This window comes from Electrona antarctica (genome assembly GCF_951216825.1).
Source record: "Electrona antarctica genome assembly, chromosome: 5".
Taxonomy (NCBI): domain Eukaryota; kingdom Metazoa; phylum Chordata; class Actinopteri; order Myctophiformes; family Myctophidae; genus Electrona; species Electrona antarctica.
The window spans coordinates 58149974-58169567 of NC_136810.1; the positions used below are offsets into that span (position 1 = coordinate 58149974).

At 41.8% G+C, this 19594-nt stretch overlaps 1 protein-coding gene across 2 annotated transcripts in view; it reads right to left on the reverse strand.

Annotated features, from left to right (window-relative positions):
* The window catches only part of glg1a (golgi glycoprotein 1a), a 105070-nt gene that overhangs the window by 74258 nt on the left and 11218 nt on the right, over window positions 1–19594 (reverse strand). For both annotated transcript variants that reach the window (XM_079501711.1, XM_079501712.1), the window contains exon 2: window positions 929–958. In XM_079501711.1, the coding sequence (XP_079357837.1) occupies window positions 929–958 (30 nt within the window). The remainder of the gene's footprint in view (window positions 1–928; window positions 959–19594) is intronic.

Here is a 19594-nt window from a genome sequence, read left to right on the forward strand (position 1 = left end):
GGTCGCGACCCCTCGGGGGGTCGCCAAATTATTTTAGGGGATCCCCAAATTATTTAAAAAAATAATAATTTTATTTTCACGATTTTTCTAAAATAGCAGACCTACAAGCTCGTAGCGCGCCACTCGGTGTCGCGCTATGAGCTTGTAGATCTGCTATTTTTCAATAGCTAAATTATAACAATGCTTAAAACACCAAAAGGGGTTCCCGCCCAAAATGGTTTAAGGTTATTGTAGCAGTCAATTTATATTGGGGGTCGGGAGGGGGCGGGGCGGGGGTCCCGAGACATTGCCAAAGCATTTCCGGGGGTCCCCGGCCAAAAACGTTGAGAACCCCTGCTTGTACATAACAGAGCCAAACCCAGGTCTGTCTCACTAAGTACATACAGGGGTTGAAGAAGAGGTTAGCCAAACAAACGGTTGCTGTCAAGAGCACAGCTTTGATTAACAAAAGCAAACAAAACTCAAGGAAAGTGAAAACTCCCGAGTCGAGCCGTGTCTTCTGCAGGAAGAGTTTAAAAGGTGCCAGGTCGCAGATGGGCTCCGTCAGGGGGTGGAAACCTCATATCATGTCCAGAACCGTTAACGTTCCAAAGAAGGATTCAAATTCATGGACAGGAAAAAGTGGAACAGATCGACAAGCTTTGCGGATCTCCTACTTTTGGTGCTTTTATGCGACGCTGTAGTATGATAAACTACGGCGTTGATTACGAACAAATACAAAAAAAAAGGTTTCAAAAGGGAGATAAGAGGTTTCTGCCCAACAACAACAACGGCTGGAACTGGAACTGACAGGAGAAGTTTAAAAGGATGCGAGGCTGTGTGTGTGTGTGTGTGTGTGTGTGTGTGTGTGTGTGTGTGTGTGTGTGTGTGTGTGTGTGTGTGTGTGTGTGTGTGTGTGTGTGACGGGAGGAGCTTCCCAAACACTTACATGGTTGCAGTCGGCAGCGATCTCCGAGTCCTGGAGGAGGATGAAAGGGAGAGAGAGGTTAGGCTTTGATCTGCACACAGCTCCCTCCCTCCCTCCCCACCGGGAGACGGTGGAAAGAAAGGAACGGGAAGACAATATACAGGCAAAAGGGCTCAAGCACACACACACGCACACACACGCACACACACGTCGTCGACGTACAAAGCAACATTTCCAATTAGTAAATTAGGTCATTTTCTTTTCAAATCAGGTTATTTTGAAGAGAACAATACTTGACTAATGCTCATTGCTGCTCAATGGTTGCTCCTGGCTACAACAGCCCCGACACTATGGCGCTCCGGCCCGCACTCTACTCCATCCTTTTATAACTCTGTGGGAGTGACACGCAGCCCAAGGTCGTCAGGATTGGGACTCAATAGAATGTGGCATGCGCCCGGACCGCTAGGCCAGCGGGCGCCCTCCCTCAATAGAATGTGGCATGCGCCCGGACCGCTAGGCCAGCGGGCGCCCTCCCTGAATAGTTTACTTTTTACAGTAGGTTTTTTACTCTCGAGTCTTGAACGGAGCTATTTCTGTGTGGTGTGAAGCATGGAAGAGTGCCGCTGGCTGGCTGATGACGTATCAGCAACAACGTGGCTACGCAACAGGTGACGTTAGGAAATGCGAGTCACGCAGCCTCTGTCCAGACCGAGTAGCGCATTTTCAGGTCCGCGGAACGCAGCGAATCAGGCTGGAACCCAGGCTATGACAGTTGTAAATAGGGATGCTCCGATTAGGATTTTTGGGACCGATCCCGATTGTTGTGTTCTCTAAACTGGACCCTCGTCTGGTTCTGACAGACTGGTAGTGTGTGCAGGCTGGGTGGTGTGTGATAATCCGGTTGAATTATTCCTTTGGTACGGCTCTTTAGGTTTTCAGATGGGGGTCGGCAGCCAATTACATATAATCCCTGGGGCTCCTTGACATGAAATAGTTTGAGAAGCACTGACATAGAAACGTTGGATTTTCAGAAAACTGTCAGGATTTAGAAGACATTTGTAGAATCGTCCTGCAGATCTAAAATGGCTTAAAGGGTAAGACCACTTTTTTAGAGGTTTGGGTTGTTTTCTTACCTTATTATGGTCAAACTAGTCCAGTCCAGGAGTTATTTCGCTCCATAGTGCAGTTTTACAGAAAATAGCGTTATAAAAATACCAGCCCATTGACTTACATTGTACACTGAAACAGCTCTCAAAATCACTCTTTTAGTTCGTAAACAAACACAAACAAAGTTGTTTCAGACAATATAGAGCAACACCAAAACTCATGTGGTTTTATTTTTTCATAAAAATGTTAACTTCCTGTTGATTTGTCCATTTTTATTCAGAAGAAAACCCGGACTGGATCCATGGATCCGGATCCAGATCTTCATATAGTAAAATCAACAGGAAGTTACCATTTTTATGAAGAAATAAAACCACATGAGTTTTGGTGTTGCTCTATATTGTCTGAAACAACTTTGTTTGTTTTTGTTTACGAACTAAAAGAGTGATTTTGAGAGCTGTTTCAGTGTACAATGTAAGTCAATGGGCTGGTATTTTTATAACGCTATTTTCTGTAAAACTGCACTATGGAGCGAAATAACTCCTGGACTGGACTAGTTTGACCATAATAAGGTAAGAAAACAACCCAAACCTCTAAAAAAGTGGTCTTACCCTTTAAGGCTCATATGACACACAGGCTCTGATGCTGCCTGTGACAGCGACGAGTCACAGGTTCCATCCTAGAGCACGGTAGGGCATTAAGCAAATCATTAAGCAAGTAAATCCACTAGTCGACCTTGTTGGTACTAGTTGACTAGTTAATAATAAAAATAGAAAAAAAAAGTTTATTTTTTTATTTTTTTTCCCCGATTTTGTAGGCCTCAAGATCAGGTAGATTATAGTTATAGTCACCATGTACACAGTTTTTCAATGTACAAATATTTATTTCCAAAAAAAAAAAAAGTTTATTTTTTTAATTTATTTTATTTTTTACATAATGGGTAGTTAAACAACTAGTCGACTAGTCGACTACTAAACTAGGCAACTAGTCAACTAGTAAAAATGACTAGAAGTGAATGCCCTAGAGCACGGCAACCATTGCTGCGTGTCACATCACGACTCTCTACACGTTTCCTGTCACTCTGAGTCTCCACTGACTGTACTATCCTACTGTAAATGTGCCACGTCTCTGTGTGCGTGTGTGTGTGTACGGTTGTAAATTAATGCACGTTTGCCCCACCCGACTTCAAATTCGACACACGCCTAAATGAGCCAAATTCCCCTCAAACTGTGCAATTTCCAGCCTCTGCCTCAGCCAATTGATTGTCATGGCAACCCCACACCTGCCAATTGATTACTTAACCAGTCCACTTTTCACAGTCAGTTTGCACTCTTCACACACACAGGTAGATACAGAGATCTCCATGTGGGACACAGACAGATAGTTAAAATGGGTGACAACGGTATTATTATTATTAGGTTATTAAGCTGCATCGTTCCCAAGTACTGTAGGCCGGTGGCCGACGGGCAGGTCTAGTCCAAATAAAGGCAGAAAAGCCTAATCCAAAAATAATATCCATCTTAAATATCGGAAAAAAGAACACCAAGGATGTGCACAGTATTTCAGAAGGGGAAAAAAAAATATCCGTGTTTCTTGTGTAGCAAAACCTTCACGTCTGCATCTCAGCTGGTTGCCTATACCTCAAGCTTATGGTTTAGATATTATGACAGGGCTTGCTACAGGAGAGTGTGCGTGCGTGCGTGGGTGCGTGGGTGCGCGTGTGTGCGTGCGTGCGTGCGCGTAATGCAGTCCAGCTGATCCCTCAATCTGTTGGACCATAAAATAACAGTGTTGCAGATGTCCTCAAGTAACACAGTTACAGTTGGAACACATGGTCCTCCCGTCCCAACACAGGCCACGTTGTAGCGCTGCTGCTGCTGCTAACAATTACTTTCACACTTTTGATCATTCTAGGCTATTAATTTTGACTATATAATTACAGTAGAATGAGGTAATAAAAGTGCAAAATGACTGCAAATTGTCGCCGTTGGGCAGAAACCTCTCGTCTAACTTAAACTTGTGTGTGTGTTTTTATTTTTTGTAAATCAACGCCCTGCTTGATCATATTGCAGCGTCACACAAAAGCATAACAAGTAGCAGATTTGCAAGCTCGATACGTAGCGCAGAGCGACGCGTTTTGAGCTTGTAGATCTGCTACTGCTTTTTTTTCTCAGTTTTTGAATTGGAATCCTGAAACCCATTTTGGGCGGGAACCCCTTTTGGTGTTTTAAACATTATGTTATAATTTAGCTATTGAAATTTTTTTGAAGAATCGTTAAAATGTGCCTCAAATCTTTCCGAAAATTGTCATGATTTAGAAAACTTTTTTTTTTAATTTCGACGTCAGGCCTGAATGGGTTAAATAACCCATTCTGGGCGGGAACCCCTTTTGGTGTTGTAAACATTATGTTTGGCTATTTTTGAAAAATCGTGAAAATGTGGCACAAATCTTTGAATATATATTCTTTCAGAGCGTTTTTAAACTCAATTTTTTGCTTCTGGGAGATCCCTGGAACAACATATTTTCAGATGGGGGTCCGCGGCCAAATACAGATCATTCTGGGGGTCCTTGACATGAAAAAGGTTGCGCACCACTGACATCGAAACATAGGGTTTTTCAGAAAACTGTCAGGATTAAATCATTTAGAAGCCTTTTTTAAATCGACCAGTCCAAAATGGGTTAATCATGTTTACCCAGCAGTTGAAGCCACAACAAGACCAAGTTCTCTTTTAAAAATAATGGTACAAAAACTAGAGAAACGGTTGGATGGCACTTACACCCGCCTTCTAATGAGAGCGCAAAATCTGCCTTGGAAGAGCCACCCATCGACTGATCTAAAATACGGCAACCTTCCCCGTGTTTCTTCACTAGTCCGATCCAGAAGAACACAGTTTGCCGGCCACTGCTACAGAGCTGACAATGAGGTTATATCTTCCCTTGGAGTCCTGCCTCAAAGCAGACCAGAGGTATAGAAAACTGTCGTTCCCTGATGTCGTCGCTATAGGGACACATGCATCAATAAGCAGGAACTGGGGATGGTAATGAAGGACCGGGAAGTCTGGCGTGATATCGTGAAATCCACGATCTCGACCGCGGTCGAAAAATGACGATGACGATACCAGTGGTTTTCAATCCTTTTCATTTCAAGGCCCATTATTTATTCAGCATTTGAGGCACGGACCACCATGACATTTAGGGCTCCATTTTCGTCACCGCTAAACCCCTTATCCCTAAACTTCTTTGCCCTTTTTTACTATTCTGAAAAACATTTTTGAATAGTTCAACTAGCCAATCTACATTGACACGTTGTGAGCTTTTTAAGACTGGCCATTTTAACTATTAAAAAAACATTTTTTCAAAATAGTAAAAAAAAGGCAAAGAAGTTTAGGGATAAGGGGTTTAGCGGTGACGAAAATGGAGCCCCAAGCCTCTCAGACCCAAAACTAAGAATATGTTGTGATAGTTGGATAAGATTTTGTCCACAATTTTGATGAGATAACAGGCAAACGATCAAAATATCAATTCTTCTACGTTTTCTAATAATACTAGATAGACTTCTTGTATAAATAACAATAATTGAACTCTTGAGAGCGTAAAATGAAATCGAATGGTCCATTTGGTTTCAGTTTACGCTCATTTTAGATCTGATAAAAAGTCCATTTGGTTAGCGACTCTATCATTTAGCATGGGGACCACCTGGCTGGAACCCTCTCCCGGACCACTGGTTGAAAACCAACGACAGCAACGATACAGGTATATAAAATGTAGTGCGTGTCCTAATGGTTATTTCCCAAAGATTGCACCATTGCAATGAATCTCAACAGTCGTCCAAGTCTTAACCAATTTTGACCTGAGATCAGATTCTAAAAATGTCTTCTACATCCTGACAGTTTTCTGAAAAAGCTATGTTTCTGTGTCAGTCTTTCTTCGACTTTTCAAAGCAGACTTTTTCAATAGCAGACCTACAAGCTCGTAGCGCGCCACTCGGTGGCGCGCTATGAGCTTGTAGATCTGCTATTTTTCAATAGCTAAAGCATAACATAATGCTAACACCAAAAGGGGTTAAAGAATAATCCCACAACGATGGTAAGCGTCCCCCACAGAGCGCTAATCACACATGATCTCCGAGACCAACTCCAGTTCTGCCTCCTTCCTCCACTCTACTCTACTCTTCCTCCTGGCAAGGTTCTGGTGCTCTGCACCTTAACCCATTTAGACACGAGGACGATTCTTCTAAAAAAAAAAAGCCTTCTAAAAAAACCCTATGCTTCTATGTCTTGTCGTTCTCAAACATTTTCATGTCAAGGACCCCCAAAAATATATGTAATTGGCCGCCGACCCCCATCTGAAAATATGTTGTTTCCAGTGACCACCCAGAAGCAAAGATTTGAGTTAAAAACGTTCGCTCTGAAAGATTTTTTTTTAACACACACACACACACACACACACACACACACACACACACACACACACACACACACACACACACACACACACACACACACACACACACACACACACACACACACACACACACACACACACACACACACACACACACACACACACACACACACACACACACACACACTTCACGATCTTTCAAAAATAGCACACCTACAAGCTTGTAGATCTGCTATTTTTCAATAGCTAAAGCATAACATAATGCTTAAAACACCAAAAAAGGGGTTCCCGCCCCAAAATGGCTTAACAACTCACACAGGGGAGTACTGGGAAACGGACCGTGCTAAGAAGGGGTTGTAGATCCCTAAGGTCGTGCTGATTGGCCCAGGGCAAAGATGTCAATTAGTGGTGCACGACGTGCTGCAGGCCAAAACCCTGACCCTGGCCGCGTCCATATATACAGTTGGAGGCCATCGATATTGTCCTTTTCTTTTTGCTGAGGTTTGCGTGATCTGCGCAAAAGGACAGTTAACCCATTTTGGGCGGGAACCCCTTTTGGTGTTTTAAACATTATGTTATAATTTAGCTATTGAAAAATAGCAGATCTACAAGCTCATAGCGCGCCACCAAGTGGCGCGCTACGAGCTTGTAGGTCTGCTATTTTTGAAAAATCGTGAAAATATTTAGTTCAGAAAACTGGAGGATTTAGAAGGATTTAAAAAAAAAATTGAGGTCAGGCCTAAATGGGTCAAATAATAAGGGACAATATCGGTGGCACCCAACTGTACAGTATATATATATATATAGTACACTGCAAGATAGCAGCAAACTATAAGAGCAGGAAAGCAAAACACTCCCTGTGGATCTGCCATGGCGTGGCCTGGTTGCTGGCCCACTTGCACTACCCCTACCGAGCAACTATAGGCTATACAGAAGGTGCTTCTCAAAGTGGGGTCGTCCAGTGGGGGACCTAATGGCCGCCGCGACATGTGGCCGTTGTGCGAGGGCCAGATTTACATTACATTAATTTGATAGCCCGCACACTGAAGTTAAGTTAAGTAGCTCACCCATTGGCTTTTAACAATCCAGGGCAGTATTATGTGTGTCTTAAGTACCAGGTCTTATGACTAAACTTAAGACTTGGAGGCGTGGTCAATGCTGTTTGGCCACTCAGAATAGCCAAATGGCATTGATCACGCCTCTAGGTCTCAAGTTAAGTCATAAGACCTGGTACTTAAGACATGCATAATACTGCCCCCAGTGTGTCTAGTGTCTACACGCACACACACACCTATACTACTACTTGCAGGTGACAAATTGACCATTTATTGATATTTATATGAATATCCTATTGACACTCGGCAGCTTTGTAAAGCTTAATTGTAGTAGGTGTGAAGTGGTGCGTTTACGCACAGCAAAGCTGCACATGCAATGCATGTCATAGATGGCCAATCCATTATAGATAGATAGATAGATAGATAGATAGATACATAGATAGATAGATAGATAGATAGATAGATAGATAGATAGATAGATAGATAGATAGATAGATAGATAGATACTAGACAGATAGATACTAGACAGATAGATAGATAGATAGATAGATAGATAGATAGATAGATACTAGACAGATAGATAGATAGATAGATAGATAGATACTAGACAGATAGATAGATAGATAGATACTAGACAGATAGATACTAGACAGATAGATAGATAGATAGATAGATAGATAGATAGATAGATAGATAGATAGATACTAGACAGATAGATAGATAGATAGATAGATAGATAGATAGATAGATAGATACTAGACAGATAGATACTAGATAGATACTAGACAGATAGATACTAGATAGATACTAGATAGATAGATACTAGACAGATAGATACTAGATAGATACTAGACAGATAGATACTAGATAGATACTAGACAGATAGATACTAGATAGATACTAGACAGATAGATACTAGATAGATACTAGATAGATAGATAGATACTAGACAGATAGATACTAGACAGAGAGAGAGAGAGAGAGAGAGAGAGAGAGAGAGAGAGAGAGAGAGAGAGAGAGAGAGAGAGAGAGAGAGAGAGAGAGAGATAGAGATATAGATAGATACTAGACAGATAGATAGATAGATAGATAGATAGATAGATAGATAGATAGATAGATAGATAGATAGATAGATAGATAGATAGATACTAGATAGATAGATAGATAGATACTAGATAGATAGATAGATAGATAGATAGATAGATACTAGATAGATAGATAGATAGATAGATAGATAGATAGATAGATAGATAGATAGATAGATAGATAGATAGATAGATAGATAGATAGATAGATAGATAGATAGATAGATAGATAGATAGATACTAGATAGATAGATAGATAGATAGATAGATAGATACTAGATAGATAGATACTAGATAGATAGATAGATAGATAGATAGATAGATACTAGATAGATAGATAGATAGATAGATAGATAGATAGATAGATAGATAGATAGAGAGATAGACAGATAGATAGATAGATAGATACTAGATAGATAGATAGGATAGATAGATAGATAGATAGATAGATAGATAGATAGATAGATAGATAGATAGATAGATAGATACTAGACAGATAGATAGATAGATAGATAGATAGATAGATAGATAGATAGATAGATAGATAGATAGATAGATAGATAGATAGATAGATAGATAGATAGATAGATAGATAGATACTAGATAGATAGATAGATAGATAGATAGATAGATACTAGACAGATAGATAGATAGATACTAGATAGATAGATAGATAGATAGATAGATAGATAGATAGATAGATACTAGACAGATAGATAGATACTAGACAGATAGATAGATAGATAGATAGATAGATAGATAGATAGATAGATAGATAGATAGATAGCAGCACCAACTCGACAGAGACACAGGGCACGAGCGAGGGAGGAACTAAAAACTAAATTCTTGTAGCCTACTTTTTAATTAACCCATTCAAAACGGGAACCCCTTTTGGTGTTTTAAGCATTATGTTATACTTAAGCTATTGGAAAATAGCAGATCTACAAGCTCATAGCGCGGCACCGAGTGGCGCGCTACGAGCTTGTCGATCTGCTATTTTTGAAAAATCCTAAAAATGTGGCAAAAATCTTTGAATATATATATCTCACGGCGACTCAAATCATTCAGAGAACTCAAATCATTGCATCTGTGTGTGTGTGTGTGTGGGGGGGGGGGGTCCCCTGGAACAACATAAAGTTAGCAAAAGCAAAGTTACTATATTTACCCAGGGTATCTGGGCTAAGCTCAAGAACTTGTTTCCAGCCAGGCCCTGCTCATAGGACATTTCATGGTAGTGGTTCAATGCCTTGCTCAAGGGCACCGGTATCAAGACCGCTCCGCAATCCGTTCGGCCACCGCGGCCAATTACATATATGTCTGGGGTCCTTGACATGAAATAGTTTGAGAACCACTGACCTAGAAACATGAGATTGTTTTGAAAACGGTCAGGACAGATTTAGAATACATTTTCTTTTAGATAAGAATCGGCCTCAGGTCAAAATGGGTTTGCGTTTTGGGTTGCGTTTCGGTGCTCCTTTTGGTGTTAGCACTTAGCATTATACAGGGCACGAGCAAGGGAGGAACTAAAAACAAAATTCTTGTAGCCTACTTTTGAATTAACCCATTCAAAAAGGGAACCCCTTTTGGTGTTTTAAGCATTATGTTATGCTTCAGCTATTGAAAAATAGCAGATCTACAAGCTCATAGCGCGCCACCGAGTGGCGCGCTACGAGCTTGTAGGTCTGCTATTTTTGAAAAATCGAAGAACCACCGACATAGAAACATAGCTTTTACCACTGACCTAGAAACATGAGATTGTTTTTGAAAACGGTCAGGATTTAGAAGACATTTTCCTTTTAGAATCGGCCTCAGGTCAAAATGGGTTGCGTTTCGGTGCTCAAACCGGTGATGTATGTATTGTGTACTAGGAGGAAACTGATGGACAGACAGACAGACATGACAAGGACTCGTCTGTAAGGAGCACCTGTGTGAACCGAGCGGTGCAACAATAGAGGCTATGCACGTGACGTGACATCATCATACCAGGAAGTTATGCGGGAACGCCTACCGAGTGGCAAAAAACTACTTTCCTGGCCTTGACAGCCCCATACATCCACACAGAAAAGTCCTATCCGATTGTATTAACCCATTTAGGCCTGACGTCGACATTTTCAAAATGTCTTCTAAATCCTGACAGTTTTCTGAAATACCTCATGTTTCTGTATCAGTGGTGCTCAATATTTCATGTCAAGAACCCCAAAAATGATATGTAATTTGCCACCGACCCCCCCATCTGAAAATATGTTGTTCCAGGAGGAACCCCTCAGAAGCAAAGATTTTGAGTTAAAAACGTTGGCTCTGAAAGAATATATATATATATATTCAAAGATTTGTGCCACATTTTCACGATTTTTCAAAAATAGCAGACCTACAAGCTCATAGCGCGCCACTCGGTGGCGCGCTATGAGCTTGTAGATCTGCTATTTTTCAATAGCTAAATTATATATTATGGGGTTCCCGCCCAAAATGGGTTAAACAACGTTAAACGACATTAAACTCACTTTGCCACTCGATTTGCCACTCAATATACCATTCACTTTATGCATGCGCATACCCTCTATACATATTTTTTTTATAGTTACTGTACTGTGGTCTGTATACTGTATTGTAGTGTACTGTGCGGGGCGGCGGTGGCTCAGGGGTAGAGTGCCTGGATGGTAACCGCAAGGTTGCCAGTTCGAACCCGGGCTCCCCCAGAGTTACTGTCGAAGTGTCCTTGAGCAAGACACTGAACCCCTAAGTGCTCCCGATGTGCTGGTTGGTGCCTTGCATGGTTTCCGCTGCCATCGGTGTATGAATGTGTGTGTGAATGGGTGAATGTAATGCACAATCTATGTAAAGCGCCTTGGATAAAGGCGCTATATAAATGCACCATTTACCATTTACCATTTGTGCTACAGTATATCTGTACTACTGTACTTTGATAATTTTTTGGAAAAAAGTGCTTTCCGCCCTTTAGACCTGAGGGCGATTCTAAAACCTAGAAGCTAAGGTTTCTGGAAAAACAACCGGATAGTAATAACAATAAAAAGACATCAGTGGCCTCACTCCCACATTGTTGCTGTCGGGCAGAAACCTCTCCATATTTTAACAGTTTTTTCCGTAAAGTAACGCCTGCTTGTTGATCATCATACTACAGCGTCACACACACACACACACAAGCATCAAAAGGTAGCCGTTGCTGCTGTGTAGTCACTGTGTTCCGCTAATGCTACTTTTGATTTATTTTGAATTGAATCTTGAAAAGTAACAGTTTTGGATAGGGATTTTTTTGGGGACCGATACCGATCACCGATTGTTTTTCTCATGATTGGCCGATACAGAATTACAGATACCGATACTGATCTTGTGAAATGTTAGTTATGTGTCAAAACCCACGTCAAAACTGTTCCCGTGTGTGTGGGGGGGGGGGGGGGGGGGGGGGGGGGGGGGTGAGGAAGGGGAGAATGTTTAGGCCCGTCACAAAAATGCAAAATGATGTTATACTATACATCTGATTGACATTTTTACCACTTAAATCATGGTGTCAAAGATCAGTCTCTCTCCACATAGGGAGATAAATGCCGATTACCGATCAGAGTGAATATCGGCCGATGGCCGATCGCTGGCCCGATTATCTGAGCATCTTTAGTTTTTGGACATACGAGGTTTTCCACCGAACAGCGGCGTACAGTATGTATACTGTACACGACGCGCCACGATAAAAAAAAAAGCTCATGCAAATGGAGAGAGAGAGGGAGACATCCATCACACAGGCCTCCCGGAGAGGCCATCTGTCTCCTCCTCCTCCACGCTGCAGCCCCACTTTCCTTCACGATGTCACTCTTTAACCCATTTTGACCCGAGATCGGATTCTAAAAGTCTTTTTTTACGTCCTGACAGTTTTCTGAAAAAGCTGTGTTTCTATGTCAGTCGTTCTTCGATCTTTCAAAAATAGCAGACCTACAAGCTTGTAGCGCGCCACTCGGTGGCGCGCTATGAGCTTGTAGATCTGCTATTTTTCAATAGCTAAAGCATAACATAACGCTAACACCAAAAGGGGTTCCCGCCCATTTAGGCCTGACGTCGAAATTTTAAAGAAATGTCTTCTAAATCCTGAGAGTTTTCTGAAATACCCTGTTTCTGTATCAGTGGTGCTCAATATTTCATGTCAAGGACCCCCAAAAAATTAAAACTTTCGCTGTGAAAGAATATATATATATATATTCAAAGATTTGTGCCACATTTTCACGATTTTTCAATAAATAGCAGACCTACAAGCTCGTAGCGCACCACTCGGTGGCGCGCTATGAGCTTGTAGATCTGCTATTTGTCAATAGCTAAAGCATAACATAATGCTAACACCAAAAGGGGTTCCCGCCCAAAATGGATTAAATACCAGCCTCATTGACTAAACTACAGAGTCAATGTTGGGGCTAATGGCGAGGAGGCCGGAACCTAAAAATACCTCTCTCTCTCTCAAACACCACTTGTCACGTCAGAATGTAAATTGTGCCTTAAGGACATCTTTATCACGGAGGTGGACGACCAGAACAGCTGGAGTGAGTGGGAAAGGGAGCGAGAGACAAAGACCAATTAGAGAGAGAGAGCGAGAGAGAGAGAGAGACATTTCCCAGACTTTGTGAGTCACCCACTGCTTGTGTAATTCTATGTAACTGCCAATAGTTGGACAGCGGAGCTCATTGAAATGGATTCAAGGTCAGGCCATGTCTCTCCTGGATGCCGGTTTAAAAATGATGTTAAAGTGAAACCATTCCTTTAGTTCCTTTTGCGAAGACTCAGGACGCCTTGGTTTTAAAGGAGAATTCCACACTAAAAGGCTTTCTTACCTTTCTTTGTAGTTGTTACGTTCCCACCAAAGAGGTCCAGGTGGTATTTTGTGCAAAAGCTCCTTATTGGCTATTTCCCCTACCATAAGCCCTAAATGAATTGCATTGAATGGGAATTGAATGGGGCTATGGGGTGTTGTGCTAATTCGCATATTTCCATCGCTCAAAATTATTATGTTTTTGTATATATCCTCTCTTCATAATGTAAATAATATCCCAAGCGGCACACTTTACTACTTATTTCGATGGAAACAAGCGAATTAGCACAACAACACCCCATAGCCCCATTCAACTCCCATTCAATTCAATGCAATTCATTGAGGGCTTATGGTAGTGGAAATAGCCAATAAGGAGTTTTTGCACAAAAAAAACACCTGGACCTCTTTGGTGGGGACGTAACGACTACAAAGAAAGGTAAGAAAAGGTAAAAAAGCCTTCTAGCATGGAATTCTCCTTTAACTACTCAAGCTCCGTTTTAGAGCTTTGTCACACAATGGCGTTGCATGGTGGATGGTGAAAGACCAAACTCCCAACGCGTCCTCGCATGAACATTTCCGCCAATACCGATACCGACATGCAAAGTGGTTAAAGGAGCAGTTCGCTCCATCATTTCCATCCATATATATATATATATATATATACACACGAGTGGTCCTCACTCTTCATGCTCATTATAACGATGGCATCATGTTGGTGCGTCCACATGGGCAGAATGATGCAAAGATACAGTCTGATACAGCCAGCGACGTGAAGCTATGAAGCAAATCCAACGTTTGTAGCTGCTGCAAAAGCTACAAATTGAAGCCGAGCTGGGTTCAACTTCCAGATGCGAAGCTACAAATTGAAGCCGAGCTGGGTTCAACTTCCAGATGCGAAGCTACAAATTGAAGCCGAGCTGGGTTCAACTTCCAGATGCGAAGCTACAAATTGAAGCCGAGCTGGGTTCAACTTCCAGATGCGAAGCTACAAATTGAAGCCGAGCTGGGTTCAACTTCCAGATGTGAAGCTACAAATTGAAGCCGAGCTGGGTTCAACTTCCAGATACAAATTGAAGCCGAGCTGGGTTCAACTTCCAGATGCAAAGCTACAAATTGAAGCCGAGCTGGGTTCAACTTCCAGATGCAAAGCTACAAATTGAAGCCGAGCTGGGTTCAACTTCCAGATGCGAAGCTACAAAGCTATGTTGTTTTTTTCTCAATCTTCCCTGCCGGCCGCCGTATGTCCAATACACGTAACTACTATGGATGTACGCCTGATGACGTCAGCGAACGCGCGCGCACACGCACACGCACACACACACACACACACACACACACACACACACAGTGAGAAAGCAACATTTCGGTCTGCTCACTCCGTCTCAGAGGAGGGCTGTGGACAGTTCCGAAACCTTACTCCAATGACATCATCAACGGGGATTTCAAGATATTGAAAACTACATCTCTTCCTGGAAAGTTAGCATTCTGAAATAGAAGGCTGCCATTGTACTGTGTAACTGTCCACAGAAGCAAAGATTTGAGTTAAAAACGTTTGCTCTGAAAGAATATATATTCAAAGATTTGCACTACATTTTCACGATTTTTCAAGAATAGCAGCTCGTAGCTCGGCACCGCGCTATGAGCTTGTAGATCTGCTATTTTTCAATATATAAAGTTTAAAATAATGATTAAAACAGCAAAAAGGGGTTCCCGCCCAGAATGGGTTAAACATCATATTGATCTAACAGTTAAAGAAAACCTATGGAGCCTGTGCTCACTCTACCCATCCATCAACTGTTTCTCTTTCGAAGTGAGGAAAATAATCATTTCTCAAATATTACTCCCCATTGTAGACTATGCCGACATTGTATACCAAAACACCACTGATACGCACCTCAAGCCACTTAAAGGTATATATATATATATTCAGTGATTTCACTTAAAGGAGCATTCAGTGATTTGGGTGATTTGGAAAAAAACCCGGTCCACCCGGTAACAAGATGTGCACATGCACACGCTCTACAGTGGGGGAAGTACAACAGACCAACAGCACGTGCACCAATGCCCGCCCCACTCGATCATGATTGGAGGAAGGCCCCTCTCATCCTGATTGGATGAAGGCTTTGCCACCCAAAGCCCAAACCGAAACTAGGGTTTTTTGACCCCAGGGGTTAACTGGGGACAAGGAGGAACTCCTTATATGGTCAGCACACTTTATAGTAGGGAGGATTATCCAAAAAATAAGAACAAATAAGTGATATTTGAATTAAGTGTAATCACTGAATATACCTTTAATTCAAATATCACTTCTTTTTTTGTTTTGTTGTGATCCTCGATCCTCCCTACTATAGAGTGTGCTGACCATATAAGGAGTTCCTCCCTGTCCCCAGTTAACCCCTGGGGGTCAAAAAACCGTAGGTTTCGTTTTTGGCTAGGTGGCCCAGCCTTCATCCAATCCGGATAGAGAGGGGCCTTCCGCCAATCATGATCGAGCGGGGGCGGGTGGTGTCCCCCCCCCCCCCCCACTGTAGTGCGTGCATGTGCACATCTTGTTACCGGGGCGGACCGGGGGGTTTTCCAAATCACCCAAATCACTGCATGCTCCTTTAATGTACTATGTAACTCCAGATTTGTTCTTAGATGCCCATACAGATTACAGAACCCACCACTGCCAACTGTACAGCTCACTTGACTGGCTGCAGCCTAAGGCTAGAAGGCAACACCACACTGGTACCTATTCCTTTTTAAAAGGTGTCCACTTCAACTGCCCTTCATACCTGAAACAGTCCCTGAAACCATTCACATCCCCATACCCACTTAGACACACACACACACACACAACCTCCCTATCTCATGGTTCCCAACAGAATATTTTCGGAATCTGGACGCAGGTCATTCCACTACAATGCTCATGATCTGACTGGAACAATCTTCCGCTTTCACTCACAGATCAATTACCTCTCTTGGCCACGTCAGGACTTCCCTGTATTCACATCTCTAAACAACCTGTTCATGCATGCTTCTAATACTGCCTGCTCACATGTTTATTTCTAACTTTGACACAGGTTATAGTCTTCTCTATTATTTCCATATTTAAACGAGTCGGGGGTCAGGGGTGGGGTGGGAGAAGGGGAGCAAGATACCTGTACCTGTATGTGTATGTCCTGTGTATTTGTACTGTACGTTATGTTGTACCTATGTGTCTTTAGTACTGTGTACTTGCACTCCTGTAATGTTGTAGATGTACAGTTGGGTGCCACCGATATTGTCCCTTATCATTTGACCCATTTAGGCCTGACCTCAAAACTTTTAAAAATCCTTCTAAATCCTCCAGTTTTCTGAAATAAATATTTTCACGATTTTTCAAAAATAGCAGACCTACAAGCTCATAGCGCGCCACTCGGTGGCGCGCTATGAGCTTGTAGATCTGCTATTTTTCAATAGCTAAATTATAACATAGTTTAAAACACCAAAAGGGGTTCCCGCCCAAAATGGGTTAACTGTCCTTTTGCGCAGATCACGCAAACCTCAGCAAAAAGATAAGGACAATATCGATGGCCTCCAACTGTACGTATAGGACGCCCTCTACAACGAGATGCTGCATCTCAAATAGGCCATCCTCTCAATAAAAGTTCAATAAAGATTACAAACAAAAAACTGTACGAAGCAGTGAAAACTTTGAAGTCACATATTTTTCTACAACCCACCAATTCACTCACTTGGTCCTATAAACACACTAACTCCTAGTAGAACTGAGCACTGAATTGATACCGATTCTACTTTGAGCATTCTTACAGATTATAGGGATGGGCGATATGACATTTCTGGCCGATAGATAAAATGAATTGCCGATTTACCAGAAAAGTTTTCACTTCTAGTTTGAGCCAGTGTTGTTTTCGTCGACTAAAACCAAGACGAAAAATATTCGTCGACTACCTTTTTTCACTGACTAAAAAACTAAATGGGAACTAAATGAAAACTAAGCTATGATGACTAAAACTAAGACTAAATATGTTGACAATTTCATCAACAGATAACAACTAGAGTAAAATGTTAGGAAGGGACTAGTGGACAAGAGATCCAGTATAAGTAAAAGACAAGTCATTTTACACTTGGTTGCATGCTGAAAATAGCCGATCTACAAGCACACAACACGTCGCAGCGCGACGCGTTGTGAGCTAGTGTGAAATCAGCCATTACGATGGCATCAAGGCCCGCCAAAATACATTTTAGTCAACTAAATCACCTGTAGATTTAGTCGACTAAAACTAGACTAACACTAATACATTCCAGGAGACTAACATGTGACTATGACTAAAACTAAAATAGAAATGTGCTGCCAAAAACAACACTGGTTTGAGCATTCTTACAAATGTTACACAAATGACACGGAAATGACATGCTATAATCTTAGGCCTACTCAGTCTCACTGGTATTACAACAAGACTAGAAAACTAGAATTAATATCGAAAACCTTTCCACCAATGCCTGCCCAAGCCTGAAAAGTCGTCATTATAGCTCAAGTGCAGCTGGGTAATGACAAACAAAAGGAGACTTAACCCATTTAGGCCTGGCGTCGAAATTTAAAAAAAAAAATGTCTTCAAACTCCTGACAGTTTTCTGAAAAGCCTTATGTTTGTGTATCAGTGGTGCTCAATGTCAAGGACCCCAAAAACTATCACTATTCACTCTCAAGATTTGATGCACAGTCTCACGATTTAAAAAAAATAGCAGACCTACAAGTTCATAGCGCGGCACTCGGTGCCGCGCTATGAGCTTGTAGATCTGCTATTTTTCAATAGCTAAAAGTACAACATAACGCTTTAAAACACCAAAAAGGGGTTCCCGCCCAGTATGGGTTAAATTGCCAACACTCTTATCTTGAGCGGGAGGCCATTTCATTTTCATTTTGTCTTATTTTGTCTCAACGGTCACCCGTTGATAAAGAGTAAGCCGGGGAAGCGGTGTAAAAAAAAAAAATCACACCCGTGTGAACTGAGTGGTGTAAGGTCTTATATAGACTGATCGTCTGTCGGGTGGAAACCTCACATGTCCAAAACTCTTACTTTTCAGGATTAGTAGCAGTGTGTCTGCGTGTGTCTGCGTGTGTGTGTCTGCGTGTGTCTGCGTGTGTGTGTGTAATTATACCCGACAGCGACGATATGTAATCTAATCAAGAATTGAAACTGTATTCGCTCTTGACCTAAAAAACAGCCGTGGGCTCGCAGCTTTCCAGCTAGAGAAAGGCACAGCTAATTCAGCCTTTTTTTCTCCCCCCCCCCCCCTCGCCCCCGTCCGTCGGTCATTAAGACAGTCATGGGGTCATTGTGCAGTAAACAGAAAACTATTGTTGGGTTTAGTGAAAAGCGCTTCCAGGGACTCAAAAGGGCCCGCTTTACAGCCAAACCGGAGCCGGCGCTTTGATGGTGAGCTTATGGCTCCAAGCCAGGTGAAAGAACCCTGCATAAGTACAGTATAGTTAGCCCAGTTGGACCTGAGGACGATTCTATAAATGCCTTCGAAATCCTGACCGTTTTCTGAAAAACCCTAATGTTTCTACGTCAGTGGAAGGACCCCCAAAAATATATGTAATTGACCGCCGAAATGTTTAAAACACTCACTCTGAAAGAATATATATATTTCAGAGATTAAAATAGGGTGCATTTTGCATCCCAAAACACAGTTTATAGTTAAGGGACGCAATAAAACAATGACCTCTGCATCCACGGGATGCACTACTGTACTGTTTTTTATTCTAGTTTATTTTGCTAGCCTTAGTTATAATAATAATTTCTTCTGTTTTCTACATGAATACTGTATAACCACATTATAACCATATAAAATGAAATGGGAGTTAAATGCTGCAATTTGTAAAAAATGGCACTCATGAAGTGGGACTCATAAAATGTCCCTGAGACTCATCTAAAAGACCATCCCTGCATCCCGGGACTCATTACATTGAAAACCTATTTACATCACTGTATTTCAAAGATTTGTGCCACATTTTTACGGTTTTTCAAAAATAGCAGATATACAAGCTCGTACGCTACGAGCTTGTAGATCTGCTATTTGTCAATAGCTAAAGTATAACATAATGCTTAAAACACCAAATGGGGTTCCCGTCTAGAATGGATTAGTGGGGGGGACAAAGTACTCAACCAAGCCCAGCCCGCTATAGGAGGGGTGAGTGAAAGTGTTGAAACTCCTGGTGGTCAAAATATTTATTCAACT